The sequence below is a fragment of the Loxodonta africana genome, chromosome 3 (genome assembly GCF_030014295.1).
Source record: "Loxodonta africana isolate mLoxAfr1 chromosome 3, mLoxAfr1.hap2, whole genome shotgun sequence".
In the NCBI taxonomy this organism is placed as follows: domain Eukaryota; kingdom Metazoa; phylum Chordata; class Mammalia; order Proboscidea; family Elephantidae; genus Loxodonta; species Loxodonta africana.
Window position 1 is genome coordinate 33,364,084 of NC_087344.1, and position 20,105 is coordinate 33,384,188.

Below are 20,105 nucleotides of genomic sequence, written 5' to 3' on the forward strand. Positions count from 1 at the left end.
AGCAACTTGACCACAGAGCCGCCCTGTCTGCTCCTCGCGAGATCGGTACCCCCAGAAAGAGTTCATCCAACGGATTGCTGTCTAGGCCGCCGGCAGGGTGAGGAGAACTCCTGAACTTAAAACCAAAAAAAACCCCCACTGCCTAGAGTCATTTCCGACTTATAGCGACCCTGTGGGACAGAGCAGAACTGCCCCATAAGGTTTCCAAGGCCGTAAGTCTTTACAGAAGCAGGCTGCCACCACATCTTTCACCCAAAGACAGGCTGGTGGCTTGGAACCGTCATCCTTTCCCGGTTAGGAGCCAAGAGCTTAACCACACTCTCCTTAATTCCATGGCAGCTGCGTTTCTCATTCGCCACTAGGTGGCGCCGCTGACTACTGTCCGACACCCAGGGACCAGCCTAGTAGCCTTAGACTTGCTAGGGACCTCTCTGCCCCTCAGTTTCACCATCCGTGAAATGGGCACAATACTAATTGTGAGTAATAGGGTGTCCTAAGACCTGACTGAGGGCAGTGGTGGTTCTGAGGTAGAATTCTCACCTTATGTGTGAAGACCCGGGTTTGATTCCCAGCCAACGCACCTCATGCACAGCCACCACCCATGTGACAGTGCAGGCTTGCATGTTGCTATGATAATGAACACGTTTCAGTGGAGCTTCCAGACTAAGACAGACTAGGAAGAAAGGCCTGGCGATCAACTTCCAAAAATCAGCCAATGAAAACCCTGCGAAGCACAGCAATCTGATCCCATTGTGCATGGGGTCGCCATGAGTCAGGGGGTGGGAGGGGACTTGATGCCAGCTAACAGCAACAGTAACAAAGACCTGAACGGCTGATCTGACCCCAGAAAAACGCTCGATGCCCTAAATTTCTAAGATTTTTTGGCGGTGGGGAGTCATGGACACCAACCCCCAATCAAAGTTTATCCGAGTACTAGAGTCAGGCATAGATGGGGAAACTGAGGCCCAGCAGGGGGCTGCAACTTGCAAGAAGGCCTCAGAGGCCTTCCTCCCCCTGGGTGGAGTCTGGGGTGATCTCAGGAATCAGAGCATCACAGAGACCCCACACATGTGGGAATTCTGTGCTTTTGTGGTTGTTTTACAAGAGAGAGAATGCATAGGTGACCCAGCAGTGGGACTTAGGGGCCACAGAAAGCAGGGGACACATCAACCCAGAGAGTGACACATGACAGAAAACACAGTGGCTTACAGCAACAATCTAAACCCACAAATATCAGTCTTCAGAGATGGCCCCCTTTATGCTCCCCTCCCCAGCTCCAGTGCCATAATTGGATCGGGATAGTTCCATGCCCCAAACCCCCCCATTTCAGGTTCCCTTGCAGTGAGCTGTCCCACGCTTGAGTAGAGGAGAAAAGGCAGGCACTTGTGGGAGAGGGTATTACTCCTTGGAGCTAGATTCCCCCTCCTCACGCACACACACATATCGCTACCCCAGAGGCACGTAGCAGGCATAGGCCTGGCACATAATACATAGTAGGTGCTCAGTAAATATTTGAAAAAGAGTGAGAATAAAGTGATCGTTATGGCTTAAGAGTAACTGCTGGAAAAGCTGGACAAGGAGTCTGGCAGGAACCCTCTCTCTATGCCAGGGATGGCTTCCAGAAGAAGGATAGAAAGGGCACTGCAGGAGGCTGCCCCAGAGAGCTCTCTCAACTAAGCCTGGGGTCAGAGTGGACCTGAGCCAGAAGTCTCCAATTTTACCCTAGACCTACGTAACTGATGCTTGATTGTCTCCCTCAGTTGGTGGGAGGATGAGGCCAGGGCCACCAGGAGCCTCCTCCTGAGAAGTTCACCTCCTGGGGGCACTTAGGTGCCAAAGGGCTTGGCCATCACGTTGCCCTCACAGTCTGTGAGAGGCTTGCCCACGGTCCTCTGGTTGTCCAGCTGTGGGATCTGGGGGTCTGGGCTGGTCTTGGGGGACAGGAGCTCAATGTCAGGCAACTCTGAAGCCTCCCTATCCAATGCCACCGGCTCTCCTTCCTCCTCCTCCTCTTCCTCCTCCAGGGTCAGCTCAAACTGGAACCTGTCAGGACCGCCACGCTGGGGGCTTCTGGGGGCCAGGGGGCTGCAGGGGATCCTGCTCTGGTACCATGCGCGGTTGTCCTCCAGTGTGTCCAGCAGGCCCTGGGCATCTGGGTGCACAAGGTCGGCCCATGTCTCCCACAGTGGGTGGGCGATGTAGTCTATGAAACCCACCTGCAAGGGGCAGCGGAGAGGTGGGTGTAGGGTTTGTTGTGAAAGACCCTAGACCCAGTCCAGCCCCCAGGCCCTGGCCCTGGTTGTTCTTTCTGTCCAGAATGCCACTACCCAATTTCTACTCATCCTTCAAAACCCTATTTAAATAGCCCATCCTCTAGGAAACCTCCCTGCCCCATCTGGGCTCCCCGGTCCTGACCCCATGGTGGCCTTTGCCCTCAGACCTGGGACTTCTCCACAGAGGCCGTGTGCTTGTCACACATAGGGCTAATGTCCAGGCCTGTCTCGCGCTCCCGGTCACCCTGCTGGAAGAACTCAGCCATGATGCGGTCAGTCCACTGGCGGTACAGGGGCAGCGGCTTGGTGGGGTTGCTGAGGTCAGCACAGTGCACCAAGTTCTGCAGGACCTGGGGGAGACCAAAGCTCAGGAGGGAGCAGGCCTGGAATCTCCCTCCCCATAGCCTGGTACCACGACCAACCAGTCTCACAGGTAGGAAAACTGAGGCCCAGGAGTGGCTAAGACATAGGCATGTGATTCTCGGCACCTCTGTTTCTTCAGTTTTGGCATACAGTGGGTGCTTTATAAATGCAGCTGAATGAGTGACTGCTGAAGCTCATCCAGAGCCACGCACCTGGATGCGGTCAGAGTAGTTGTCCAGCAGCAGGACGCCGAGGCTGGCTACCTTCTTGGTCTCTACCATGGTCTTGAGGTCAGCTAGTAGGTTCATGTGTTTGGACATGTCTGTGGCCAGCACCTGGGGTCAGGGGAGGAGATGAGAGGTGAGAGGACCCTGCCCGCCCTACCCCTCACTGCTCACCTCCTGGATGCCACACTGGCTCCCGCCCTCAGCCATCTGAGCCTCAGTGTCCCCATCTGTAAAATGCGGCAGAGGAAACACAACCAGATTCAGCTGCAAACCCAGGACCCAGAACTATCTTGGTCATTGGCACAGGGCTGGGCACACAGTAAACCAAAACCAAACCAGTTGCTGTTGAGTCAGTTCCAACTTATGGCAACCTCGTGTGTGTCAGAGTAGAACTGTGTTCCATAGGGTTTTCAATGGCTGGTGTATTGGAAGCAGATTGCCAGGCATTTCTTCTGAGACACTCCTGGGTGGACTTGAACCATCAACCTTTCAATTACCAGGCCAGTATTTAATCATTTGTCCTACCCAGGGACTCTGGGCATATAGTAGGCGATCAATAAATGCTTGTTAAGTGAATAATGCATGAATGAGACCCCAAAATGTATGGGTGTCCCCTTACCTGAAAAATATCAAATGGAGAAATCTGCTTTAAGTTCAGAAAAACCCCAGAATCTCAGTTTCCACATTGCCTTCGTATAAATTGCAGCCGAGATTCGACAAGCAGGACCAAGGGCCTGGCCACTCCTACCAAGGACCAAGGGCCCAGCTACTCGCACCATGATCACTGCCCTGTTTTATAGACGAGAAAGCTAAAGCCCAGAAAGAAGACATGCCCAAATCTGACAAAACCCCCAACCACACCAAAATCACCCCACCCCATTAATGAAGATGACAGACATGTCCCCCAGTCCCTCACCATGTCAATGACCATCCTGCGCAAGCTCAGCCGCTGCTTGGCACTGAGGTTCTGGAAGATGTCACAGTTCTCTGTCTGCAATAGCTTGAAGCCCAGAGCCAGGTGGTGGTTCTCCAGCACGGAGGCATCATTGTACATGAGTGCAAGCTCTGAGTCTGTAGGGGAGGCCAGGAGTCTCAAGTCTCACCCACCTAATCCACCTACCCAAAAGCAGGTTTTGGGAATTCTTACCAAGCTCTTACACATGTGTTGAAGCCCTAACTCAAATGCCCCCTCCTCTAGAAGACTTCCAGGATCCTGTCTCTCTCTCTAGCCCTGCTTTATCTCCACTTGCCCGCCCAATCCACCCACCCAAAGGCAGGTTTTGGAACTCCTTCACAAACTCCTACACAATTGTTGAAGCCCCAACTAAAATGCCCCCTCCTCCAAGAAGATTTTCAGAATCCTGTCCCTCCCTCTGGCCCTGCTTTGATCAATGAAGCTGGGAGTGTCTGTGTTTGGCTCTGCCTCCCTGAGACCCCAGTTTCTTAGGTCTCAGGAAGAATGGAGGGTAGGGTGGGGCCCCCAACTCACTGGTGTTGATCAGAAACTGGTTGGAAACCCCAGGATGGTCCACGTCATGAATAGCACTTGCAAAGATGGCAGCCAGGACTTCCAGGTCTGTGAACACAGCCTGGGTGGGCACAGGGCACAAAGGGTAAGGGGAAGGCTTTCTGAGCCAGCCTGGCCACCCACCCCTGGTAGGACTGTACCTCGAGGGCGGGTGTAGCCAGCAACACGTGCGTGGACTGTGCCACGTCAGCAGCATGTAAGCTGTTGTGGTAGGCCACATCAGCATGGTAGTGGCTCTCCAGTGTCAGCAGGTAGGTGATGAGTGTGCCAGCTGGGATCCGGAATGTCTTGAGTAGGTCCCGTTCCTGGTCCATTAACAGGCTCCAGGTCAGGGCCTCAGCCCTGGGGTGGTAGCATACACCTTTCCCACTCCTTTCCTTCTGAATTTCTATCCATCCCTCAAACACCCGCTACTCTGGGATGTCCTCTCTGTTCTCCTTCAGTCCCCGTCTTTCCCCTCTTGCCCAGACCTCACCCCACAGGCCTAGGGGTATCTGTGCCCAGCTGTTCTCTCCAGACTAGGTCTCTTTAGTGCCAGTCTCAGGGCTGAGGCTTGCTGACAACGAATTTTTCAACTTACCAAACTCCTAACCATCCTTTAAAACCCTGTTCGAATGACCTCATTGAGGCATGTCAGTGCGGGATTGAAGAATGAATGTCCCCTGAAGATTAGGGGCAGGAAGAGGTGGAGGAAACCCTGGGGGTCATATTGGAAGTCAAGGACAGGGGAGGTACCTGAAAGATGCTGAACATGATGACTGTGAGGGGCTGGTTCCTGCTTAGCTCTGCTACCCTGAACACGTCAAGCCCCCACTTGTTGGTGTCTTCCAACTCCTATAATGGGAAGGGCTGGAGTTTAACCCTAGCCCAGCTTCCCCAGACTCTGGAGCTTCAACCCTCCCAAGTCCACATTAAGCCCCACCTGCCCAGTATACAGGTGGACAAACTGAGGTCCAAGACAGGGCATCTGAATGGAGCCAGAACTCAAACCTGGGTCTTGGTGTTCCCCTTGGAGACCCACCTTGGCCAGTTGCTCCTCCTGGTCAGTCTGGATGCCAAAGCGAGGGACAGAGGCAGTAGAGAGGCTGGCACTGTGGGGGAGCTCACGCAGGCCGCTGATCTGGGACATGGGCCTTGGGGTCTCCACGGGGGTCACCCTGGGCAACTCCACCTCAGTCTGTTGGTCTGTAGGTGTTGTGGGGTGTGGCTCAGAGGAGCCAATTCACCTACTAGGATCATCCTAACATGGCCTCAGGTCTTGGACCTTGAAAAATCCCAGGAAAAATCTATTTCCTTTTTTTACCTGGACCAAAAAGTAAGCTTGGGGCAAAGCCCCTGTCTGGCCTTATCTACTCCTTTCTCCCATTTGTGGCCCACCTCAGTGACTCATACTGCTGGGCATGCCCCTGGGTACCAGAGGTTCAGCATCTTTCCCCAAACAATCCTTTCCAGGCCCCAAGCTGAAGATCCAGGTATCTGGTATCCTCCAGCCCCTCATGGCGAACTTCTATTCATGCTTCAAAACCCTAGCTTTAAGGTCCCCTTCTCCTGGAAGTTCCACCCGTTCCTCTCTCTGACCCAGCTCTGACCCATGGGCCTGGGTGTGTCTGTGTCTGGCTGTCTTTGCAAACTGGCGTCTCCTCAAGAGCCAAGCCCAGAGCAGAGGCCTGTTAGGGCCCCTGACATCTCTTGAAAGGTCTATAACGAAACTTTCTTCCTAGTCTTTCTCTTCCTACATCCTACCTCTATACCTTGCCCAGGCAGTGACCACCACAGCTCACCCAGGAAGGTCTGGAAGATGTACTCCGACACCTGGTTCCCAGAGCGGCTGGTTTCCGACAGGTGGCTCAACTCGCGGTTCAGCATTCGCTTGAACTGCGGGAGAGGGGTTGACAGTAAGGATGGGGGCGCTGTGGGCAGAGGCATGCCCCCTCGGCTATCTGGCTGCCCTCACCTTGTTGGAGGCCATCTCCCCCACTGAATGCCGTGTCTGCAGCGTCTCCAGCTGGTCCAGGCACCAGTCCAACTCGTCCAGTGTCTCCAATGCCAACTTCTGCCCAGTGTCCTCTGGGGAGCCAGTGGGTCATGGGTCCTCGCGGGGATACCCCCGCCCACACACACCATCATGCTTTGTACCCGGAAGTCTACCCCTGGGGTCACTCAGGACTCCAAGATCCAAATTCCAGATCTGGCCTCAAGTGGCTGTGTCTCTGCCCCTCTCTGGGCTTCAGCCTTCCCATCTGTAAAATGGGTGTGGAGGGCTTCATCCCCGAGGGTGCATTTTTTCGGTTCATGGGCTAGGTAGGTCTCCAGGGAGAGGAAGTTCACCGCTGTGGGGGGGAGAGGGAGGGGCCACACATGTTACCTGTGGGTGGAGGGGGCTGGCTGTCGGATGGAGGATTCCCGCTGGAGGTCCACCTGTGGGACACTCGACTCAGGGTTGGCCCGACCCCACCCACCTAGCACCGCCCCAAGTCCTCCAGGCCTCGCCCTTCAACGTACCCCACCTGGATGCTTGAAGTCCCAGCTCCGCCCCTGCCCAGCCCCCGCCTTCTAGCCCTCAGGCCCCGCCCCTCTCCACCTGGCACCTTCCCCCGTACCGAGCGGTCCCGCCCCCTCCTCCTGGCCCCACCCTCTGCGTACTTGGCGGCCCCGCGGCCTTGCAGGTGGGCGAAGGCCGCCACGTTGCTCCGAACCGTCCGCAGACTGGCCAGGACCTGGCGGGAGGAGGCGGTCAGCGCCAGGGAGGGAGGGGTCAGATTCGCCTGCGAGGCTTATGGGTAGAGGGGTGGACACTCACCTGCGCAAAGGGCGTCACAATCATGTCCTCTCCATGTCTGCGAGGAGACAGGCGATCAGGGAGGGCGGCAGGCAGGACACTTCCCGCGCCTTCTCACTTTCCAGCTTCTACCCACACCATGCCATCTGCTGAGGGCGCCCTCCACTCAGGACTCTCCCTCTGGGTACCGCCTGGTCCTTGGGCTCCCTCAGCCTCTCCCCTTCCCTCTCCCCTCTGACCACTCAGTTCATCTCCATCTTGTAAAAGGGAAAACTGAGCCCCAGGGACAGTAGAGCCAAAGCAGAAATGATCGTATTTCCCTTTTCACTATGGCTACCCCATACCCATTGCCGTGAAGTCGATTCTAACTCATAGCGACCCTATAAGACAGGGTAGAACTGCCCCATAGGGTTTCCAAGGCTGTAAATCCTCATCTTTCTCCCGCGGAGCAGCTGGTGGTTTCCAATGGCCAACCTTCAGGTTGACAGCCGAGCGCTTTAACCACTGCACCACTAGGGCTCCTCGTGGCTACCAGGAAGTGCAAATCAAATTGTTCAGTTGCTGTTCACTGGCCTTAATATTTCTGACACCTAATCTCTCTACTTCCACCCCAGCCTAAGGCTGAGCACAGAGGCTCATGGGGCATCATTTGCTGACAGATTGGCTACCTAAGTGAGTTACCTGCCTGGCAAACTCCTATTCAAACGTCAAAGCCCAGCTCAAATGGCCAGTTAAGGGAGGGTTGCTGAAGAGAGGAATAAGGGAAGGAGGGAGGGACAAGGGGGTGGCATCCCACCAGCCCAGGACTCACAGGTCACTAGCCACGGAGGAGTTCCTGGACATAGCCTTGGGCGAGAGCTCGTAGTCGCTGTCTGAACGGTACAGGAAGGACTCCCGCCGCTGGCTGTGGGGGGCAGAGGTCTGGCTGGCCCGGCCCAGGCCTGAGCTGGCCTGAGTATCCAGGGCGCTCCTCCCGCATGAGAGCCCATTTTCCAGGTCAAAGCTGGAGGCAGAGGAGACAAAGTCAGAGCCAAGGATCCTGGCATCCGAGTGCCCAGTCGAGGGCCATGTTCTCCCTGGGGCCATGGGGGTTTGGGCTAGGTTTGTCCACCTGAGGCCTCTAGCCTGAGGACAAGGACTGAGAACTCATGTTATAAAGGAGGAAACTGAGGCCCAGGGTGTGCACTCCCTGAAGGGGACTCTGGGTCTGTTCGGGCCCCTGGAGGCCTCCAAGGGATCCATACTGCCTGGGAGAGGCCCCTCCTTCAGCCCTCCAGCCCCACCCTCAGGAACCTAAACCCGCCCTCAGGGCATACAGTCTCGCCCCAGCCAAGCCACGCCCCCAGCTTGCTCTGTTGCTTCCATTCTACCTCAGGGTCTTTGCACAGGCTGTGCCCTCTGCCCAGAGCCTCCTGCTCACTTATCCTGTAGGATCCCAAGGTCTCTGCTCTGGTCAATCCCCACCTCCAGTTCTCCGAGCCCTGTCCCTCCCTCCAGCCACATCCTAACTAGGCAGAGTGGTCTGTGCCCCCTGCCTTGGCGTCAGAGGTTAAAGAAAGCTTGGGAGGCCGGTTGAGGCAAGGACAGAGATGTGGGGGTGGTGGCCAGGGGAGAGGCCGACTGTGGGTAACTGTCTTTTGAGAAGGAGCCTGGGGGAAGAAGCAGAGAGAGGGAGATACCACAGGCTGCCCAGGACTCGGGCCTCCTGACCAAGGGCTACTGTCCATCTGGTCCCGTGCTCGTGACCTCTGAGTCAAAGGTCACCTCGTCCCTGTCCTCGGGTCGGGGTCACCTCTGAGCAGGCCCAGGTTCGAGCAGTTTCGAGTGACTTCGGACTTCTTCAGCTATGTCCGGCCGCGATCCAGCGGCTTCAAGCCAGTCTGGGTGGCGCTTGGAATAGGTCAGGCATATTTGGCTGAGTCCGGCCTCACTCGGGTAAATTCGGACACGCTGGGCTGGCTGAGTCCGGCCGCGCTCGACCTTCCAGCGGGCTCCGCGACTCTGAGTCCCTCACAGCCAGAGTGATTCTAATCCCCCGCTGCGTGACGTCACAGGGACGGGGCTTCTTAACCCTTCCCTGCCCAGGTGAGGGGGAGAGCGCCGCGGGCCTAAAACGCCCTTAGAGACGGACTAACGACAAGAGATACCCCCAGACCCTGCCCCACGAGGGGAGGTCTGTAGGTGAAGATCCCCAACCCCCTCTTGGCCCTTCTCCAAAGGCTTCTGGGAAAGCGCGCCTATAGACAAATGGGGAAACTGAGGCCAGAGCCGTCTCAGGGTCCCGAGTTGGAATCCACATCCCGGGCGCAGAGGGTTAAAGCGCCTGGGCTGGGGTTTTCTTGGGGAAGAGGGAGCTGTTTTTCTTTCTGCTCTAAACTTAGCCGAGAGCAGCCGGGTCAGGCCGGCGATTCCATGACGTGGAGTGGACTGCGCGGGGCTAGGTCGCCGGGCTGTTGGAATAACGAGGCTGCCCATTGATCAGACCGGTAAACTGAGACACGGAGGGGTCTCGGAGGTCCCCGGCCGCAGCCCTGGGCTCAGGCCTGCCCGCGACAGACGCACAATCCCAAACATTACTTTTTGTAGGTATCGGGAGTCGCTCCCTAGATGCCCCTACACTCTCTCAGGAGCCCTCCCCAGAAACCCTCCCAGGGCCGGGGACTCTTTCCTGTACTGAGGTAACGTCAACAGGGACCACTGTTGCGATCCCTGCCCCCAGTTCAGTCACTGTCTGGCCGAATGTATTTGGAGAAATGATCTTTTGTTTCTGAGCCTCGGGTTGCCAAAGTGCAAAATGGGCACAAAGGCCGTGCAAACCGAGTGCATAGAGTTGGCCCACGGTCTTTGCCCACAAGCCCCACCTCCACCCCAGCCTCTCCTCTATCTGAGGCCACAGCCTCTGACTGCAAGCTCCGCATTCAAACCCAGAGGAGTGGATAGACTAAGAACCCTTACCCTAACTGTTAGTCTAACCTCTAACCCTTACCCTAACCCTATCCCGTAAGGCCTTAACCTAAACCTTAATACTCAGCCCCTAACCCTAACCTCTTAACTCTAACCTAAACTCTAACCCCAGAGGATTTTGCCAGTGGGCGCTGTCAGCACTGGTGAACTCTGGTGTACAGGTGCCCTGTACAACCTCAAGCCCCCTGCCTCAGAGGCCCCAGTTGAATCAGGTCTTTCCCATGGACATCAAGGGCTCAGTGTGTGGCCCTCTGGCCATCTCTTGCTGGACCAGGATGGATGGCAGGGGACAGGGAGACCAAGGGGGAGAACTGTTGCTACCCCCCCCCCTCACGTATATGCTGCCAGGGCCAGGAAGAGGCCTGAGCTGTGGGCCTGCTCTGGGCCACGCAGCTGGAAGAGGACCCCAGGTCCCAGGCACATGCCCACAGGTGGGTGGAGGGAGACAGACATGGAGAGAGAGACGGAGACAGGGATGGGGGAGAGATACAGAGAAAGGGAGGGAGGTCAGGAGGCCAGACCGCGATCCAGCCGGGCTGTCCGGGTCCCTGCGCTTCCTGCCCTGCGACGGCCCTGTCTGCCTCACCACAGCGGATGCGCCACGGTGAAGCGACGCTGTAAACGGATACTCTGGTTCACCAGGAGCTTCCTGAAGATACCGGGAGAGCCGCGCGGGGAGCCCCGGGGGGAGCCGGGCCCGGGGCCTGAGGCCGGCGCGGGGGGCCCCTGCATCACCGGGACCTGGTGGCGGCAAGACGGCGCCCGGCCGTGCAGGGACCTTTTCTGGACAGTCACAGGGGCGGGGCCTGGCAGGGACAGGACCTAGGGAGCACCGCCCCGCGCCTCCCCACAGCAGCTCCCGGTGCTCCCCCCCCTTCTGTGTGGACAGATAGGGAAACTGAGGAACGCGACAGAGCCTGAATGTGTGTGCTCCCTCTTTAGAAGGCTGTCCGGTAGGGCTCAGACACTGGCTCTTGGGCCTTGTCAGCCTTGGCCACTTCCCCCTGCCCACACTTCCCTCATTATTGCCACCAGCGAGCCTGATAATTCGCCTGGCAGAGAAGAGTGAGATGCACAAGTCAGTGAAGGGTGTTGCAGACAAACCGCTGCCCTGTCCTCCATGATGTGGTGGCCCTGAGGCCAGTGGACTTTGTGGAGGGGCTGCTTAGATCCCACACTGCCGCGCTGTGTTTCCAACCCCTCTACCCATTTTTCAGTTGAGAAAACTGAGGCACGGTGCCAGCAAGGGTCTACCCCAAAACTACAAGCTCTTAATCCTTTGCCAGCTGGGGAAACTGAGGCTTGGAGACAGACGGTCACAGGCAGGAGGATTCGTGGCAGGGAAGCAGGGCTGAGACCCAGCTCACCCCTCTCCCAGCCCCCCCAAGTGTCCGCATGACCCCCCACCTGCTGTGACATTCCCCAGTTCCTGTCTCTGCATCGTTTCACTCCCTTTCCTGCTGTCTCTGCTGGACAAACATCCGCACTCCATACTGTCTGGTCTTCCCTCCTGGAAGGCCTCATCTGCCTCCCCCCACCCAGGAAGGACAGAGTGAGCCTAGGAAGGGGAGGTGGCCCTGGTATCTCAGAAGTTTTGGGAGGGGCTGTTCCAGGCGCCTTAGCCCTGGGAATGCTGGGGCTGGGCTGGCCGTGTTTCCATATTACTCGGGAAAAGGAAGTCAAGGAGGGTGTCACACACCAGGAAGGACCCAGAATGCCCACATCACAAGCAGAGGAAGCTGAGGCCCAGGGAGGCTGGGCCTCCTAGCTGAGGCGGCACAGAAAGCTCTGGGCCAACTGTGCCCACTATTGTGGAATGAGCCCCCAACCGAGGCTGCACCCTGGGGAGCTTGCCAGTTTGGGGGTCTCCAGACAAATGCTTTGGACCCCTCTTTCTGGAGATGGGCTACCACAGTGCTGGAAATCTGAAGGCATCTGAGATGCAACCTGGGGTGGCCAGGGCTATGTAGGGAGAGCACCACAAGGAGGAAACCCCAAACTTCCCCAGATCTTCCACCCACACTAAGATGGGAAACATTGTTCCCATTTTACAGAAGAGAAAAGGGAGCCTTGGAGACCATTTGCACAGCCCAGGAGGATGAGGAGTCTCAGGAGTCTGACCAGGGTCTGCATTATACCCCCTTGGCCCTGCAACCAGACACCTGTGGGGAACTGGATCTCTCTGTCCCCAAGACAAGAATCCTGTCTGTTCCTGCTGGGGCTGGACCTAATTATAGACAGTTCCCAGGGGACTGAGGCCACCAGGACTGGCCTGGTGGAGACACCGGAGCTGGAGTCCAAGGAGTTCCAAGAGCACCCCAGGCCTGTGAGACGGGCTCACAATGGCCCCATGTCCCAAAGGAGAAACTGAGGCACAGAACGATTCAGCCACTTCCCTGGACTCCCAGGCATTCTTTGCAAGATTAAGACTAAACATGATACAGCAGAGCATGGCCGCCGCCTGGCACCAAGCCAAGAGCTTTGCATGTAAAAGTCGTCTGGTTTTCCAGACAACCCTACAGGGTGGGTACTATCAGTGTCCCCATTTTGCAGATGGAGCCCCTGGGCGGCACAAGCAGTTTGCAGTTGGTTGCTAACCTAAGAGTTGGTGGTTCAAACCCACCCAGTGGTGCTGTAAAAGAAAGCCCTGGCAATCTGCTTCCGTAAAGATTATAGCCAAGAAAACTCTATGGAACCGTTCTACTCTGTCACGCATGAGGTTGACATGAGTCAGAACCGACTTGATGGCAACTCGTTTGGCTTATTTTTATTTTTTGCAGGATGCAGGCTGCATCCTTCTGCCCTTAATGTGTCAACTGGCTTCATCGCTCTGAAGTCCCAGAGACCACACTGTTGACATCAATATTTTAGTAATCGTTTTAATATGAATGTTTCATTAATAGATTGCATCTAAAATATTTATTAACAGTGTGAACAGTAACGTGGTACTCGTTGCTTTTTGGATGGAGAAACTGAGCCACAGAGAGGGGAAGCCACAGAGCTGGACTCAGCATTAGAGGCTTGGCCAGACTGCCCCTGGGAGGCTCTGAGGCCCTCCAGGAAAGTAGCCAGGGCTGAAGGAGAGGTGGACAAAAGAACCCCTGTCCTGGCTGTTCTTGTATGCTGTGTGACCTGGGGAGGTACCCATGGGTCTCTGGGCACTCTCAGAGGACCACTGCCTGAATTCCCCCCATTTGAGTCTCTTGCTGGAGCAGACACTTTTTCTTTCTGCCAACAGGTGGCACCAGCAAGACAGAAAGTGGGTGCTGTTCTACAAAGGAGGGAAGTGAGGCCCTGAGAGGAGAGATGACTTGCCCAAGTCCGCATGGAGCGCTGGGCAGAGTGGGGAGGGCTGAATCCTTGCTCCCATCTAGACGTGGAGACCTCATCCTCCCCTGCTCCAGAATCTCCCATGGCTTCTCGCTGCCTCCAGATTAGAATCTATACCTCCCCTGAGGCTCCTTGTGACCCCACCTCTCCCCCCTCTTTTCTGACCACCACCCCTTTGCTCCCTCTGCTCCAGCCACCCCTCCTTACTGTTCCTTGAATCAGCCAGGCTCCCTCCCACCCCATGGCCCTTGCTCGAATGCTCTTACCCTGAATGAATTCACTTTCAGGTCTCAGCTAGAGTGCCACCCCCTCCGAGAAGCCCTCCCTGACCACCTAGTTAAACCCTCTCAGCGAACCCTTCCCTCTCTCCATGGATCCTGTCCATCTCTTCCACCAGTCTGTGAGGACCAGGCCAGGTTTACCTTGCTCCCTGATGTTTTCTCCTCACCCAGCACACAGTAGGTGCTCAATAAGTGTGTATGGAATGAAGAGAGACCGGCCCATCACACACAGATGACCACGGGCAGATGCTCAGACCCTCCCAGACCCACATGATCTGCCTGGGGTGGGGGTGGAGTTGGACACAGTCTCACTAGGGTTCCCCCAGCCAGGCACACAGTGCCCACCGTGAAACATAAGAAGTACAAATTCATGTTTGGATCTCACAGTCACTCACTCAGAAGTACAGAGAAGGTGGTGCTAAGGCCTGGACTCGAACCCAAGTTTCCCCACAGGCTGGTCCCCAGCACCCCCACTAGCGCACACATGCATGGGAGAAACACATGTACATGCATGCATCCTCACAGGGACACACACCCGGCCACTCCAGCCTCCCAGAACCACTCGGGATCTCCCCCCAGCAGGCCCTAACCAAGTCTGTTTGTTCTTTCCTGAAGATGGAAAATCATGACTCACCAGGAAGGGGAGAGGGATGGAGGAGCCTGAAGAGGGGGGGACAAGGGACCTGTTGGGTCATCTGGGCACAGTTCCAACTCCACAGCACCCTGAGGCCCCCTCTGCCCCAGACCACCTCCCAGGGCTGTGAAGGGCTGGGTGGGGGAACTTCAGTCAGGTTTGCAGATCAGATAAGAAGCCAGTGGCCCTGGGAGGCTCATGGACCAACGATGGGGGTGGCGGGCAAGGTCCAGAGAAGGAAGTGACTCACTCAAGGTCACCCAGCCTGGACTAGAACGCAGGACTCCAGGTCTGGCCTGAATTGATGCTGCATTTTCACCCAAGGAGGGTCTGGGGCTCCTGGACCCCATCTTGTCCTCAAGCACCCACTAGCACCTGGAGACCCCCACATCTGCCCCCACCCCTGCCTGTTCTCTTGTGCGTCTCCTCTGTCTCTGTCTCATCCCCATGGCCAGTTTGAAAAATGCAGGAGCAGCTCCTCCCCCTTCTCCCGCCTTAGCAGCCTGCTTTTCCATTCCCTCCCCGCTTCCAGTTCTTTCTTACTGGAAGAAACATCCGGTGTTTTGGCTCCCCAAGGGGCTTCCCCTCTTCCTATCACGAGTGAGCCGAGGGGAGCGTGTGGGAGAGACAGGGAAGTGTGGGGGAGGGGTTGTGGAGGATGGTAGGACACGCCATAGGGGAGGCTCCACCCCTCAGCACGGGACAGCCTGTCCTGACCCTCCCATACCCCCACACCAGGATCACCCGAGATGTTCACAGTGGCTATGATCCCCCACAAACACCCGTGGGCACTCTAGGGTCCAGGGGACCCTCGGACATCCAACTGGGTCAGCAAGAGTGCAGTCCTGCCCAGCCACACACTCATGAGCACCGCCAGTGGACACACACCCAAGGCACGTCCACAACTGTGGGGGGGAGGACACACGAGGCGCACACCCAAACACGCCTGGTCACCCCCAGAGATGCAGCCAGCTGTGGACATTCACACACACACACTCGGACCCAACCACACCTGGGCACCCCTGGGTCATTCAGACTCAAACAGCCATGGCCCCCACCCCACCTCGAAACAGCCTTTTCTTCCAAAGCGCCGGCCTCAGCGCAGACAGCCCCCGCCCCCCGAGAAGCCAGGACCCTCCCCCACTCCCGCCAGGCCCCGCGCGCCCCTCCCCCATGCTCCCTACCGCCTGGGGAAGGAGTTGGGCCAGGAACGCCGCGACTTCTCCAGCCCGGACCGGCGCACCGACTTGTCCGGGTCCGAGTGGAAGCGCTGCTGGATGCTGATGGGGCGCCGGGGCTGCCGCCACAGGTGCTTCGGCGGCCTGGCTGTGCCTTGGCGGCTACGAGCACTGCTCAGCCCGGTGGATGCCTCCGCCCCTTCGCCGACCCCGGGGGTCTCCATGAGCCAGAGGAGGGGAGAGGGGCGAGGAGGGCTCGGAGCCGCCTGGGTCCGACCAGGGGCGGGGGTGCGGGCGACAGTGAGGGGCTGTCTGCGATGGAGATGCTAAGCCGGGAGAAGGTAGAATAAGGGGCTTATTAAGGTAGGAAAAACACCTAGGAGCTGTCCGTACCCGGCTGGTGCTGAAGGGTGGCAGGGGTGGAAGGATGGGGCAGGCAGGGGCTGGGAAGACCACCCCCCCCCGCAGGGCCAAGAATGGAAGAGGCTCAAGAGAAGGGCTTGAGGTGGTAGAGGCAGAAATTGCCCTCCGGTTTTGGCTGAATGTGGGGCAGGAAGGCAGGGGCTCAGGAGACCCCCCTCAAGCGCCGCGGCGCTGTCCCTCTCTCTGGTGCTGAAAGAGAAGCTTCTAAGGTTCAGGGGGATCAGAGTAGTTGCGACAGCGAGAAGCTGTCCGGGCCCGGCTGATGCTGAAGGTTGCGCAGAGAGACAGGGGTTTCGACACACCCCCAGACCAGGGCGCTGTCCGCCCAGGAGATGCTGAAAGCTGAGAGGTGAACAGTGGCGGGTCCTTAACCCTCCCCAGTGACAGCGGCAAGGAGGATCTGGAAGCAGAGTTAAGGGCTCTGGTCTTCGGAGGTAGACATAGATGGCGGAGTCTCTGCCAAGCCCAGGAGAGTAGGTTCACCCCTAGACGGGGTCTCCTTGGGACCCCCTTCTATGCAGGAAAGGGATTCCGGAGGATAGGGAAATGGGGAGGACTATGGTGGGAACCTCCCATGCATGGGGTGGGCACACAGAGGCTGGCTGGGGCTCAGAGGAGTCATCCGTGAGGGAGGGGATGTGTGGGGAGGAGAAGTCATATCTCTCTATTAAGCATCCTAATTCTGCTTCTAAGACCCTCCTCACCTGTTCCCGGGGTGCTTCTGGGTTGGAGATGGGCTGGTAAGAAGAGAACCCACCTTTTGTGGAAGCTCAGGACAAGCAGCTACAGCTCCATGGAGACCCCCACCCACCCTTTTATAACCACAGCAACGCCCAGATCTTCAGTGGAAATGGCAGATTCTCAAACACCCTGTGACTCCCCTGGCCCCACCCTGCAGACACGATTCCGGCCCTCAAACTCCAGGCCTGCCCCTCCCTTCCTCAGTTCTGGAAACTCCAGTGCCTGTCGACCGGGCATTCTGGTCCAGGGGGGTAATTTCCTCGGAAGTGGGCCAGGGGGAGAATGTTTTCTATCTAGAATATAGAAGTAGACTTGGACACCGGTAGGGCTGGGCAGGTGGGTATAGGGCAGAGGGAAGTCAGACTGGATCACAACTTGGCAGTGGCCACTCTGGCCACCGTGGATTCTGGATGGGGACAGGGAGGTATTTGGGGCTCATAGGGGGTGTTATGGATTAAATTGTGTCCCCTCAAAAGCTGTTGAAGTCCTAACCCATATACCTGCGAATGTGACCCTGTTGGGAAACAGGAGTTTTGGTTTGTTATGTTTGTGAGATCATACCAGAGTAAAGCAGGTCCTAATCTATCCTTTCTGAGTGGTGTTTTATAAAAGAGCAGAAAGACACAGAGAGACACACAGGGCAGACACCATGTGAAGATACATCTACACACAGGAAAAGAACACTAAGGATTGCTAGAACCTCCCCCCCGCCACCCCGCCACCGGCCCCAAGCCAGGACAGAGGCATGGAGCAGTGCCTCTCATGAAGACTGCCTGTCCCCTGTCCCAGCCCTGCCCCTAGGCTAAAGAAATGAAAACTGTGCGGGCCAGGGAGACAGATGGAAGAAGCTTAAGCCTCAGTACTGCCACACCCTGCTGTGTGATTGGAAAACAGCAGCTCCTCTCTGTCTTTTTTGTGTGTGGCTCAGTCCCCACTGACCTTCCCTCTCATTCCCCTGTCTCCCTGCCCACAGAGTTGAGAGTGGGAGGCGATTTGGGACATAGGCTCTGCTACTTCCTTTGTCTGAGCCTCAGTTTTCCCTTCTGGAAAATGGGTATAATGACGGTGTCTCCACCTCTTGGCACCATTGCAAGGAGATATCAAATGTGAAATGTCATGGCTAGGTGCTGTCCATGACAGGCCCCCTTTTCCCGCATCCCTTCCTGGTGTCCACCACCACCTGGTGTGTCTACTCCATAAATAATCCCCCAATTTGCCCACTTCTCTCCAGCCCCTGGCTCCCGTCCTACCTCAGACACCAGCATCTCCAGGCTCTGACACTGCCCAAGCCTCCTCTTTGGTCTCCTAAGACTCCTGCCCCAGCCCTGACAGCTGATTTTCCTCACAATAGCCATGGAGATTTTTAAAAATGCCAGTTGGATCAATTCGTTCCCCTGAAAGCCCTCCTCATTGTGATCCATGAGGTCCTGTGTGGTCCAGCCTTTGCCCGCCTCCCCGGCCTCCTTTCCCACCCCCTAGCCACACTGGTCTATGTTCAGCTTCTCATACACTTGATCCTCCTGAGCCTGGGACTTGGCACACTCTGTTTCTTCTGTGGGCATACCCTTCCCTGCATCCTCACAGCTGACTTCACTTTATCGTTCATGCAAAGCATAGATGCCACTTTTTCCAGGCAGCCTTCCCTGGCCTTTATAGTGCCTTGATATCTCCCCATCACAGTTGGATGACTCTGGGCTGTCACCATCTAGTTATGAATCTGACTGCACAGAGTGCACCTACTTGTCTATGGCTGTGTACCCAGGACAGGGATTGGCACACAGTAGGTGCTCTATAAATGCTTTCTGAACAAATGAGAAAAAGATTCAGATAAGAGATCCACCACCTATTTGACTTGCATGTTGCTGTGACACTGGAAGCTATGTCACCAGTATTTCAAATACCCTCAGAGTCACCCATGGTGGGCAGGTTTCAGTGGAGCTTCCAGACTAAAACAGATGAGGAAGAAAGGCCTGGTGATCTACTTCAGAATATTAGCCAATGAAAGCCCTATGGGTCACAACAGAACATTGTCCAACTCCCTTGCTTTGGACACATCATCAGGAGGAATCAACAGCTGGTGGAGGACATTGTGCTTGGTGAAGTATAGGGCTAGTGAGCATGAGGGAGACCCTTGGTGAGATGGATTGGCACAACAACCACAACGATGGAAATGCCAGTGATTGTGAGGCTGATGAAGGACCAGGCAACATTTCATTCTGACCATGAGTCAGAGTCAACTCAATGGCATCTGTCTGTCTATCTATGTGTCAGGCTGTCATCTATCTATCTTCTATCTACTGTATTTATCTATCACCTATCTATAATATGCCTAAGCATCTATCTACCTATCTTCTTCTCCCGGGACCAGAGCCCTCATCCCCATTTGCCTCCTCACCTGCCTGGGGCTGGACCGTGGCTCCACTCTGGCCCTTGAGCCTCGATGGTGAACAGGACAGGGGCATCAGGCTCAACCTCACCTGGGGGCCCGAGGCGGTTTGACAGCGGTGGCAGCAAGGGAGTCCCTGAGAAACGTCTCCGGATAACACCAGCACCAAGGGGGCTCACGGGGACCGAGCCAGAATCTGCTGACTCCCAGGTTCGCTAGGGAGACACAGTCAAGGCAGAAGTCACTTCCCAGGCATAGGACCCCCTAGGATCCTGGGAAATGTGAGGCTCTGAGATACCCTACCCTGATACCTGGACCAGTCGAGACAGCTGCATATTAGTCCTGCTTCCTCCAAGTGACTTTACCTCTCTGAGCCTCAGTTTGCCCATCTGCAAAATGGGAATGTTGAGCTCAAACTCGTGGGGTATGAATACTGCCTGGCCCACAGTAGGCACTGAAGGAATATTTATTAACCAACCAGTAAATAATATACTTGTTATTTATAACTTACATGATGTTGCTGTTATTGCCATCGAGTCGATCTCTGACTCACGGTAGCCCCATGCACAACAAAATGAAACACTGACCAGTCCTGCACCATCCCCATTATTGGTTGTGGATCGGACCCTTGTGATCCATAGGGTTTTCACTGGCTGATTTTTGGAAGCTGGTCACCAGACTTTTCTTCCTAGTCCATCTTAGCCTGGGAGCTCTGTTGAAACCTGTCCAGCATCATAGCAACATGCAAGCCTCCACTGCCAGATGGATGGTGGCTGCGCATGAGGGGCAGTGGGCAGGAACCTGGGTCTCCTGCGTGGAAGGTGAGAATTCCACCATCCATTGAATCACCACTGCCTCCGTTACGTGATATTAAATACTATTTACTGTAACAACAATATGCACTGTAGTGGTATTCTATAATATTATATTATAGCATATCATTTATTAAAATATATAAACCCAATGCCATCGAGTATAGCATGTAACAAATAAATGAA

The 20,105-nt window shown here is 56.0% G+C and overlaps 1 protein-coding gene across 1 annotated transcript; it reads right to left on the minus strand.

The window, feature by feature from the left end:
- Window positions 1–1,816: 1,816 nt before the first annotated feature.
- On the minus strand, window positions 1,817–19,442 carry PDE4C (phosphodiesterase 4C). Its single transcript, XM_064279908.1, is given in 19 exon segments — window positions 1,817–2,216; window positions 2,441–2,623; window positions 2,849–2,971; window positions 3,780–3,934; window positions 4,353–4,452; window positions 4,532–4,696; window positions 5,127–5,225; window positions 5,413–5,576; window positions 6,173–6,266; window positions 6,346–6,458; window positions 6,973–7,108; window positions 7,192–7,228; window positions 7,982–8,173; window positions 15,564–15,849; window positions 15,852–15,912; window positions 15,914–16,245; window positions 17,042–17,127; window positions 19,117–19,322; window positions 19,419–19,442. Coding segments are annotated over 19 exon segments (2,946 nt in total). The 3' UTR covers window positions 1,817–1,826.
- Window positions 19,443–20,105: the final 663 nt, after the last annotated feature.